At 42.5% G+C, this 12,142-nt stretch overlaps 1 protein-coding gene across 2 annotated transcripts in view; it reads left to right on the top strand.

Annotated features, from left to right (window-relative positions):
• Usp3 (ubiquitin specific peptidase 3) overlaps window positions 1-12,142 on the top strand; it is a 77,582-nt gene that overhangs the window by 46,929 nt on the left and 18,511 nt on the right. For both annotated transcript variants that reach the window (XM_028781469.1, XM_028781468.1), the window contains exons 7-8: window positions 1,171-1,284; window positions 3,870-3,983. In XM_028781469.1, the coding sequence (XP_028637302.1) occupies window positions 1,171-1,284; window positions 3,870-3,983 (228 nt within the window). The remainder of the gene's footprint in view (window positions 1-1,170; window positions 1,285-3,869; window positions 3,984-12,142) is intronic.

The following is a 12,142-nucleotide window of genomic DNA, read 5'->3' as shown; positions in this document are numbered from 1 at the left end:
TAGGGTAGGAGGGAAGACTAAATAATGCAGTTTTTCTAAATGTCTTCAGGCATCTTTTGTTAGAGAACTACAGTTAGCTCTTGGTTTTTGTTGCTTCTTGAATGGCCACAGGAGCATCAGGACACCTTCTCTGTGAAAGGTGGGATAGTAAACACTTCAGACCATGTACATATTTCTCTCCTGTTTTATCCAGATCTCAGCTACTCAGGAAGCTAGGGCAGGAAGACAGGCAGCTTAAACCAAGCTTGGCCAACATAGCCAAACTCAATTAGAGAAAGAAAAGACACTTTTTTTTTTTTAAAAAAACCAACCTTCATTGAAAGCATAAAAGTTCCCTGGCTGGGGGATATGTCTGGCCCATGGGCTTTTAGTCTGTAGACTAAAGGTTTAGAGCTTCTTTTAGCCACTAATCATGAGAACTTTAGAGTGTAACAGAGTGGTAAAAAGAAGGTGGCCAATAGGGCTGACTTCAGTAGAAGAAATTATTTTGAAAGTTTTATACTTTCAAACTTTGAGGCATCAAAGGCTGGAGTTAGTGATCTTCTGGAGATCACTCTTGACAGAGCAGAGCCACACTGAATCTGCCTTAAAGGTTTTGTTTTTCACTCACTTGTTCTTCCTCAGAGAAATTCTAGTTAATTTGTCCCTGTGATCTTATATAGCATGTCTAAAAAATATGGTTGGTTTCATGTTTTGTTTTATTTGAGGAAATTATTTTATTGAATACCTGGAAATACATACCCTAAAAAGAGAGGGTAGTTCAGTGTAGCTTGGTGCATAGCTCAGTTGATAGGGAGCATGTCACGTACACGTCAGACCCCAGTGTGACCCTCAGCATGGGGAGTAAGCCAGGGGAGTTACACGTCTGAGGTACCATACAGGAAGTTCAAGGCAAGAGAATGGGGGATAAGGAGTGAAGAGAAAGGGGGTGGGGAGGAGGAAGAGACAGGATAGCCTATGATGGAGGGGAATCCCTCAATTGTTTCTGCGCTGTTTCCTGAAGGGAAGAGCAGTGAAGCACACTGTATTGGGTACTGGATAATGAAGCAAGCAACAGATCACATTTTGAAAATTCTTGTGTAGATTTTGTAGAACCTTTTTTTTTTTTTTTTACTATCCTTTAAATTCTTTTCTTTAAAAAATCATTTTCTTCATTTCCTTTTAAAATAGTAACATTGAGCAGTTTTGCTGTTATTTCAAAGAACTTCCTGCTGTGGAGTTGAGGAATGGAAAAACAGCAGGAAGGCGGACATACCACACCAGGAGCCAAGGGGACAGCAGTGTGTGAGTTACCAGAGATGTCCTTTCCGCTTTGAGCTACACAACGACTGAGTCTCTCTGCTGACTTTTATATTTGAACTACTAAGTAGATTTTATAAACCTCTTCTTAAATTGCGTTAACCTAGCTCATAATCTTAATAATTGTTTTTTAAAAATTTCTGCTATTATAATGGGAAAGCTATTTTAGCACTGCATCTGAGTCTTTGCAGACTCAGATCTGTATGTATGCATGGATTTTCAGGTGTGGACATCTATAAGTGTCGCTAGTGTATCCTAATCTATTGGTCTGACAGTGTTTGAGTAAGCCTATTTGGATAATAACATTAATAGTCAGTTTGAGTTAATATGGGGGGGTTATAAACAGAGTGGTTATTGAAGACCAGTTTATATGCAGACTCACAGCAGCTTTGCCCGTCTGGGGTTCAGAAGGTCTGCTATATTACAGTAGAAGCATAGTGTATCTCTTCCTTGCTCTTACTGAAGCACAGATATGACTTAACTGTCCATATGTATGCAATGTTTTTTCTGCTTGCCTATTTCATTCCCCCACACAACCCTTTCTCACTAATTTTGAAAGGCCAATTTATAAGACACTACCCTGCCTCAGTGACTAAGAGAGAGGGAGAAGAGGGAGAGAGTAGGAAAGAACATGTTAGAATATTGGCTAATGCAGCTAGAGCCTCGATACAGAGAAGGAGTCATTTGGTATGTGAAGGGAGTTTTGTTTGGTGGCAGCATATAGAATGAATGTGAAAATACCTGCATTTAACGAGGCTTCTGTTGTGTCAGTGACAGCAGTGAAATAAAGAAGAGAAAATGCATATGTGCAAAAGTTAAGAAAAGCATTTGGTGTTTTGGTGTTACTTGAAATTTGGTTACAGCCTACAGAAATTCCTCTAGCTTATTTGGCCAAAAAATAATTTACTGAAGAACAGTTGGTAAGTCTACATTACTGGATGTGTTGAAAGTCAGAACAGAGCTAACACCATAGCTACAGTCATTCAGAGCTGCCCTCCAAGGACACTGCTGCCTCTTCTGTCCCTGGATGTGGGGTGGTGCTTGCTACCTCGTCCATCTCCAAGGAGAGTCTGGCGCTGTGTCTGCTTCTGTAGTGTCACTTAACTCTGCTGCACACTGTGGACATGGCTCCAGCTGCAAGGAAAGCTAAGCTAGCACCTTGTGGCTGCTGCAGCGTCTGCTGGGAGGCATCTACTATATTACAGGGTGAGAAAGAAGCTATTCGGCTGTCTGAGGTGACCTTCAGTCAAATATCCAAGAGTGGTTGGTTATATTGATAGATCTAGGGACTGAATTCAAAGTCTATCAGTTTAGCTACATGCACAGAAAATCATAATTAACTGTAACTTAAATATCCATGGTTTTAGTTTCTCATGTAAATTTAGAGGTGATCTGTCAAGGACTATTTTGCAGAGTCATTAGCTTCCTTCTTGCCTTGCTCATCTTTTGTTTACTTAGTCCTGGATAGGGGGATGCCACCGTTACTAATGTGTCCTACCTCTGAGAAAGATTGATAAGGATTACTTTTTTCCCTGAGGAAATTCCCCCAGAAGGTGGCACACTTCCAGGCTTTTATTCTAGGAGTTTATATGATTGATTAAAAAAAAAAAATGGGGGTTCTGTGAAAGAGGTGAAGCTGGTAGGGGAGGGCAGGGGGAGCATGGAACAGTAGAAACTGGAGAAGCTTTGCACATAGTGAGTTTGAAGTGACCAAGAAGATGTGCAGTAGGAAGTTCCTGTCAAAAGTAGAGTAAAACTAAATAAAAGCCGTCCTGAAGGCCTGACATTGCGGACACCTTTAATTCCAATAGAAGCAGAGGAGTGAGTCTGAGGCTGTCTGATCGCTATGGCAAGTTCCAAGACAGCTAGACATACTGTCACAAACCACCAAAATCATCAAGAGAAAGTCGCTTCTAGGTTTTGGTTTAAGGATCATCATGTAGAGTTAAGCCCAGAAGCAGCCTTGTGACTCCACTGAGGCAGAGATGAGCAGATAAGTCTGGAAGTGCCTTATGAGGCAAAGAAGGAAACATGCAGAAGACGGGGGAGGGATGTTGTTGTTTGTTGACGTTTTTAAAATGAACATGCTTAAGTACTTTGCTTGTAAATGATCCACTGCTGTACTTACTGTTTTCTTTAAATTCTGTGAACAAAATGATAGTACCTTGACACACTCAAACATAACTATATGGTTAAAAATGAGTTTTGTCAACAATGCTGCTGTTTATATGGGTTTTTGAAATGCTCTTACAACCGGGCGGTGGTGGCCACGCCTTTAATCCCAGCACTTGGGAGGCAGAGGCAGGAGGATTTCTGAGTTCGAGGCCAGCCTGGTCTACAGAAAGAGTTCCAGGTCAGCCAGGGCTATACAGAGAAACCTTGTCTCGAAAAACAAACAAACAAACAAACAAACAAAAGAAATGCTCTTACATAGCTGTCAGGCTTAGTTCAGAAGACTAAGTCCTTGAAATTTTTCATTTTTTATTATGTATCTTAGACAGTTGAGCTGTATGTGTTGAACTAGTGGCCTTTTGGAGATGTCAAAGCCATCATCTTTCCCTCTATTCCAGGTCTTTGGTAGAAGAGTTTAGAAAGACACTGTGCGCTTTATGGCAAGGCAGCCAGACTGCATTTAGTCCTGAGTCCTTGTTTTATGTTGTCTGGAAGATCATGCCTAACTTTAGGTGAGTATTGAAGAAGGGCGCTGAAGATGTCTGGGTTTTTTCTGATGCTTCTCAGCACTTACAAAGCTGGCAGTACTCCAGGTGCTCAGCAAAGTTAGATGAGCAGAGGACTGAGTAAACACTGGCTTATTCAAAGTCCCCTAGTGAGAAGCCCATGTATACTAGGAATATGTAATGGGCGATTAAAGTTTCTTGATTTCTTTTCAAATCTCTTTTTTAACTTTATTTTTATATTCATTGGTGTTTTGCCTGCATATATCTCTATGTGACGAAGTCATAAGCTCTGGAACTGGAGTTACACACAGGTGTGAGCTGACATGTGAGTGCTGGGAATTGAACTTGGGTCCTCTGAAATAGTAGTCAGTGTTCCTTACCACTGAGCCATCGCTCCAGCCCTGATTCTTTCAAGTCTTACAGAGAAGTAATTGACACTGTATACTACCTTCTTACTATTCCCCCCTAAAGAATGAAGTGAGGGCTGGGGCTCAGCAGGTGAGCACTAGCCTGGGATGTATGAGACCATGGCTCAGTCTGTACTACTGCCACACACAAAGAGGGGAGAGGAACCAGCGGAAGTCTGCAGTGGGAGGCACTGTGCTGTCCAGGTTCTAAAGCTCTAGAATGAACTATCCATGTTCACTAGGAATCACACTTTGGGAGGGCCAATCCCAGTTAGTCACCTGTCCTTTCTCTCTAGTAGCTTGTTCTACTTCTCTTGGTTGCCATCCTTGTTGTCATTACAGATGTATGATACTGCCAGTGTTTGCCATGTTTGGCTGATTTTATTCTTCCATTGAAGCAAGTTGTAGCTCTTAGTCATGATTTGGTACCTTGCATTTATCCTTCTTGGTTTAAAAAACACATAACAGTGAAACTTAACAATATATTTTGTACTTTTTATTATAGAGAAATATGTTTAAAAGATAAAGAATCAAAGTCCTATAACTTACTACTTATCAAAATGAGTCCAGCCTTTGACTTAACCACTGCTAACCCTGGTCTTCCCCCCCACCCCCACCCCGCCAAGGAAACTTATGTATCATCTCTTAGAAGAGACACCTAAAAATTTTAGAATTTACTGACTCTAAGTGGGAAAAGCAGAAGTGAGGGTTCAGGTGGCACTCACCAGGCTTGAATTTGACATGTAACGGTAGTTCCCAGTCACTGGATGTCTACTGTATGGCAGGCCCTAAGTACTTTATCCTTTCTAAAAACCAAACAACAAAGCATTTTGGCCAAGGCTAACTCTTAAGTTTAGAGAAGTCAAAATAAGGAAACAACTTGCTTAGTCTTACACATCTCCTTGGAGACCACCAAGTTCAGCTTGGACCAAGATGAGAAGAGTTTAGGAGTTGTTGACAGCAGATGTGCCTTGAGCGACACCATGGCGCAGCTTCCTTGTTGCTCAGGGTGATCATAGTCCTTTCATCTTCAGTGTCTGACACATCCCTATATTTTTGTTTTATTAATCATTTCATTCGCTTTACATTCCTATATTGGCCCCCCATGTTCCCAGTACCCCCTCACACAAATCTTACCCCTCAGTATTCCCTTCCCTTCTCCTGAGAAGGGGGAGTCCCACTTGGCTATCCCTTGCTCCTCTAGGGCTTATAAAATCACTGTAGGATTGAGTGCGTTTTCTCCCACTGAGGCCAGACAAGGTGACCTAGTTAGGGGAACTGGATCCACAGGCAGGCAACAGATTCAGGGACAGCCCCTGCTCCAGATGTTGGGGGACACGCATGAAGACCAAGCTATACATCTGCTACACATATGTAGGAGACCTAGGTCCAGCCTCTGCTTGCTCTTTGGTTGGTGGTTCAGTCTCTGGGAGCCCCCAGGGTTAGTTGACTCAGTTGGTCTTCCTGTGGAGTCCCTGTCCTCTTTGAGTCTGTCAATCTTTTTCCCAACTCTTCCACAAGATTCCCTGAGCTCCATCTAATGTTTGGCTATGGGTCTCTGCTTCTGTTTCCATTGGCTGCTGAGTGGAGCCTCTCGGAGGACAGTTATGCTAGGTTCCTGTCAGAGTATCATTAATAGTGTCAGGAATTAGTTCTTGCCCACAGGACGGGTCTCTATTTAGGCCAGTCATTGGTTGGCCATTCCCTCCATCTCTGCTCTCTGCCTTTGTCCCTGCACATCTTGTAGGCAGGACAACAAGCCCCCGCAACCTCTTTGAAAGGTCTGTCAACAGCAGCTAAATCTCTGATGGAAATCACCTAGCAGGAGTCACCAAAACCTTTAAGGCTCCTTCCCAGGGTCCTAATGGCTGGGAAAGTCAACCTTCTACTCTGGAATTAGCAAGTAAACCCTTTTCTGTGGATGACATACTCCAAAGCCTTTTGGGTCAAGCATCGAGCAGACTCAGCCAGTTGTAGCACATCCCCATATTTTAATACAGTGCAGTCTGCTTTTCTCCAAACATCGCCACATTACTGCCTTTCCTGGTCTCTATAGCCCAGCCGTGAGCAATGGCTGAATTTACTACTTTTAGTATTTCCACTGATAAATAAAAGAACTTTAGAAGAGATGGCCAGGTTGAGAAATCTGAGAAATCGGGTGATCTCTGATACATACGGGTTTTGCTGTCTTCTTAATTACTTCATTACTACTGAGCATCAGCTGGGCTTTCTTCTGGTGCTGCAGTAATTGAGACTGTTGCCCGTTTTCATGTAATCAAAGAATTTTCGTTTGTGGGAAGATGCAGGTCTTAGAGACTATGACCACACAGCACCCAGGTGTAAGCTGGGAGGTGGGGCTTTCCTGAGGGCTGTGACGATGCTGACGGCAGTGCCGCTGAGCTCTGTAGAAGCAAGTGAGCCTTGGATTATGCTGCGCTAGCATTTATTTATAACCTCAAACCAGTTTCATGTTTTCGAAGCCTGTTTTCCTTGACTAATACAAGACAAGGTCTGGGAAACTAACTTCTGGGATGAATATTTGATGGGTCAGAAACACAGACATGCATGTAAAACCTATGAAGTGAGCATGGCCAAAAATTGTGAATGTATCCAACAGCTTTTGTGTACACATCAAGGCTACTAGCATGGAGATTTCTTTACGTTTTGACCTTTTCCAGTGTGCATAGCCACTTACTGTATGTACGGTTTCCTAGAATGCCCTGCCTTGTCTGTCTTTTTTTTTTTTTTTTTAAAGAAAATACATTTAAGTTTATTTTGGTAGACAAAAATACACACGGTTTAAATTTAAAAGATTGAGATTAGAATAGCAAGGAATGTTTTCACTCTAGTTCCTCACTGTCTTGTTTTCTGGAAGCAACGAGTTACCACATCTCCATGTATGCTTTCGATGAGAATCTTTTAGATGTTCAAGTGAGAGTATGTAACTTTAAACATAAGTGATTATATATAATAGTCCCTTTCCTGTAGCTCTGTAGATTTGTTCCTAGGTAGAGGTGTGAGTGCGCGCTCGTTGCTGTTCCTAACAGTGCTGAGATGAACAGTCTTCTGTACACAAGTGGATTTGCTGGATGAGAGTGTTTGTTTTAGCCCCTGTTCCTCCTGTTTCCATCAGCTTGAGTAGCCTTGCCGTCTTGGTGTCTATGTCAGCTGCTTCTGCCTACTGTGTTTGCTTTGTGATTCCAGACTCTTTCTTGTGGATCCATCTTTAGATACTAACTCCACATAAGCCTCTTTAGAAATCAAATGACCAGAGGATGGAGAGATAGCTCACTGCTGCTTTTCCAAAGGATAATGTGGGTTCAGTTCCCAGCACCCACATAACAGCTCACAACTGTCTGTTACTCTAGTTCCAGGGTGGGTCTCACACCCTCTCACAGACATACATATAAGCAAGCATCAGTGCACTTAAAATAAAAATAAGTCATAGAAATCTAATCAGGTCCTGGTATTCACCTACTTGCTGTTTCTGCTTCCATGGACAACCTGATAGGTAGATAGGCCTTGAGTTCCTAAAATATAACTTTCTGAGTTAGGAGATATAGAACTTAAAATTCCACCAGGTATCCAAATAATAAGAAGTCATTTAGTCAAGAGCTATTTATGGACCAGGTTGATGACATACATCTACAATCCTAGCTCTTAGGACTGAGTCAGGAGGACTGCAGGTTTGAGGTGGGTAGCACACACAGTAAAACCTTGTTCTATTCCCCATACTCAAAGGAAAATAAAACTCGAATATGTTTTAAATATTTTAGAGGCTATTTATCCTAGACTGATAGAATTTATAGAACATGTTATTCCTTTTTCTTTTTCTTCTTCTTTTTTTTTCTTTTTTTTGAGACAGGTCTTCTCTGTGTAGCCTTGGCTGTGTTGGAACTCACTCTGTAGACCAGGCTGGCCTCAACTCAGAGATCCACCTGCCTCTGCCTCCCAAGTGCTGGGATTAAAGGCATGCGCCACCACTATCTGTGTTATTCCTTTTTATGTGTGGCATCGGGTTGGACTTATGTTCTCACACGTGTTAGGCAAGTGCTTTACCACTGAGCTATCCTCAGTCCTTTTTAGTTTGAGACAGGATCTTGTTATGTTGTCCAGGTTGGCCTTGAACTTATGATTCTCCTGTCTCTCTCTCCAGAGTAGCTCGGTGGAGCACAAGCTCCACTTGTGTAAAATAATTTTGATTTTTTTTTTCCCTTTGAGATGAGGTCATACTCAGTTGTCTAGGCAGGTCTGGAACTTGGTGATCTTCCTGCCTCTGCCTAATGAGTGCTAGGATTACAGAAATCCACACCACACCCAAAAGTGCCTGTACTATGACTCTACATTCGTCTTAGCCATCTTGTTTAGGCAGTAACAGCACATAGTATCATATAGGTATGCCAATCATGATGTTTCATTATTCAGAATATATGCTTTCACACATGACAAGGTGCCAGGTGCCAGTAGATAACCGTTGTCTGGTTATTCTTTATCAAAACAGCAGTTTGTCTTTAAGATGCGTGCCTTCGTTTTACCACAAGTTGTTGTAAAGAGACTCTTGTAAATTGTTTTGCTGTCCTATGCGCCATCAGTCTGTTTCTTTCTTGGCCTTGTGTTTAGAAAGGACACTTCCAGGTCCTTCAAGGGTTCTGTATCTGCAGTGTGATTTCTCACATCGTCATTTTGACAGGTTTCTGTTAGTCTTTCTGTAGGCATCCAAGAAGATTTATTATGATTTTATTTATAATCCAGCCATTGCCCCCACTCGTGGTTCCCCCTCTCACAGTTCCTCAGCCCATTCCTCCTTCCCCCTGTCTCTGAGAGGATGCTCCCCACTGCACCAGGCCTCCTCACTCCCTAGGGCCTCAAGTTTCTCAAGGATTAGTCATATTTTCTCCCACTGAGGCCAGACCAGGCAGTCCCCTGCTGTGTGTGTGTGTGTGTGTGTGTGTGTGTGTGTGTGTGTGTGTGTGTGTGTGTGTGTGGTGTGTGTGTGTGTGTGTGTGTGTGTGTGTATGTGTGTTGGGGGGCCTCAGACCATCAGACCAGCTGTTGCCTGGTTGGTGGCTCAGTGTCTTGGAGCTCCCAGGGGTCTGGGTTAGTTGAGACTGCTGGTCTTCCTATGGGGTCACCTTCCTCTTTTGCTTCTTCCAGCCTTCCTCTAACTCAACCATAGGGGTCCTGACTTCAGCCCAATGGTTGGGTGTAAGTATCTGTGTTTGTCTTAGTCAGCTGCTGATACTGCCTCTCAGAGAACAGCCATGCTAGGCTCCTGTTTGTAAGCACACCATAGATAGCATCAGTGGTAGTGTCAGCCCTTGGTGCCTGCCCATAAGATGGATCCCGAGTTGGGCCGGTCTCTGCACTGCCTTTCCCTCAGTCTCGTCTCCATTTTTGTCATTGCAGTTCTTTAAACAGTAACAATTATGGGTCAGAAATTTTGACTGCGGGTTGGCTACCCCATCCTTCCTTGAGGCCGTCTGTCTGTCGGAGGTGGACTCTTTGAGTTCCCTCTCTCCGTTGTTGGGCATTTCATCTAAGGTCGTTCCCATTGAGTCCTGAAAGTCTCTCACCTCCCAGGCCTGGTACTTTCTAGAGGGTCTCCCCCACTTCCACCCCACCAGAGGCTGCATATTTCCATTCATTCTGCTGGCCCTCTGGGCTTCTCTTCTCAACCCCCATCCCTGATTCTGTCCCCTTTCCCCCTCCTCCTCCCCTTTACCACCCAGATCCCTCCTTCCCTCTGGCTCCTGTGATTATTTTCTTCCCCTCTCTAAATGTGAGTGAAGCATCCTCACTTGGGCCTTTCTGCTTGTTAAACTTCTTAAGATCGGTGGGTTGTATCCTAGGTATTCTGTACTTTTGGCTAATATCCACTTATTAGTGAGTACATACTTCACTTATTAGTGAGGACATGCATGTCCTTTTGGTTCTGGGTTACCTCACTCAGGATATTTTTTTAGTTCCATCCATTTGCCTGTAAAACTCATGATGCCCCCATTCTTAATAGCTGAATAGTACTCCATTGTGTAAATGAACCACATTTTCTGTATCTATTCTTGTTGGAGGGACATCTGGGTTGTTTTTAGCCTTTGGCTATTACAAGTAAGGCCATTATGAATATAGTGGGACACATGTCTCTGTGGTATGGTGGGGCATCTTTGGGGTATATGCCCAAGAATGGTAGAGCTGGGTCTTCAGGTAGATCTATTTCCAGTTTTCTAAGGAATTGCCAGATTGATTTCCAGAGTGGTTGTACCAGTTTGTAATCCTACCAGCAATGGAGGAGTGTTCCTCTTTTTCCACATCCTTGCCAGCATGTGCTGTCACCTGAGTTTTTGATCTTAGCCATTCTGATTGGTGTAAGGTGGAATCTCTGAGTTGTTTTGCTTTGGATTTCCCTGATGACTAAAGACTTTGAACATTTCTTTAAATGCTTCTTGGCCATTTGAGATTTCTCTGTTGTGATTTCTGCTTTTTAAGTTCCATTAATTAGGGAGACTTCATAATTTGTAATCTCTAGGAAAGGATAAAAATATATATTAAGATAAACTATTACTGAAAGATTTTGTTTGTGGAACCTTGTCTGAAAGAGTGATTCTTAAAAGTCATTAGAACCATTTTCCTAGTAAGGAGAACCTTAATTGTAAAATGTATATAGGACGCTTTTCTAGTATAGTTTTAGAATACATTTAATACCATTGTCTCTTCTATTTGGATCTCTTAACTGTTGTTCAGTAGTCATTGATCTGGATTAGTCTAAGAATCTCATGACGTTTCTTACAAATGTAACTTCTGTTACCAGAAGTGATTGTTGTCTCAGAGGTTTACTGCTGAATAAACTTACTTTTCTAGCTTTTTCTGAACTGTGGGTGGTTGGTTCAACTCAGCTGTTCTGGCCCAATCTCCTCTCTAAGCTGACTGATTCAAACTGTTTTCTCTTGGCTTCTGACTGAATTGCTCTGCTTGGCTTCAAACTAACTCTGGCAATCTGTTCTAATCTTCTTGCTCCTTCTCGTTCTCTGGCTTTTTCTGTCTTCACCTCAACCTGTCTCTGTAAAACTATCCTGGTAAAACACACTCTCTCCCTTACCCACCCACCCCAACACTGCTCTCATAATTTGCCTCTCTTTCCTGTGTTGTTTTTTTCCTTTGCTGTTTGTGTAAGAGTTGGACATATCTTCTATGATTCATTCTGTCAAATCTTTCTCTGATTTGTCACTTTGCCACTTAATTTGGCATCACTTTCAAACATGGCTGCTTCCTTCCACAAACCACCTTTACTTTCATTGTTTGGGATTAAAGATGTGTATACTAAGAAGTGTCTTATTCTAGCCAGAGGGATTCCAACCAGACATACAGGCCTAGAAGGTCTTTGAATCTGATCCCTTCCTAGAAGAGCCAGTGTTGCTGGATTAAACGTCCTTTAGCTTCTTCTCCAAAATGTATTATGAGAATATGTTATTATGTGTATTCAAGTTTAGGATAGCGCATAATTGTGTATGAGTCAATGCATTTTTAAAAGAGCATAAGGTCTTTGGCCCAAGATGGAAGTACAGAATATTAGATCTCTCTCCCCCCCTCCACCTCCCCCCCCATGTGTGGTGTGTCTTGCATGCTTGTACACTTACAGAGATCAAGGGTTGACATCTGGTGTTTCTCCTCTTCCTCTTCCTCCTTTTCTTTGTGACTTTTGAGACTGGGTTTCTTTGTGTAGTCATGGCTGTGTTGGAGCTGACTCTGTAGACCGGGCTGGTG

The sequence above is a fragment of the Grammomys surdaster genome, unplaced genomic scaffold (assembly GCF_004785775.1).
Source record: "Grammomys surdaster isolate TR1022 unplaced genomic scaffold, NIH_TR_1.0 437, whole genome shotgun sequence".
NCBI classification, from domain to species: Eukaryota; Metazoa; Chordata; class Mammalia; order Rodentia; family Muridae; genus Grammomys; species Grammomys surdaster.
This window is presented reverse-complemented; position numbering and strand designations above follow the sequence as displayed.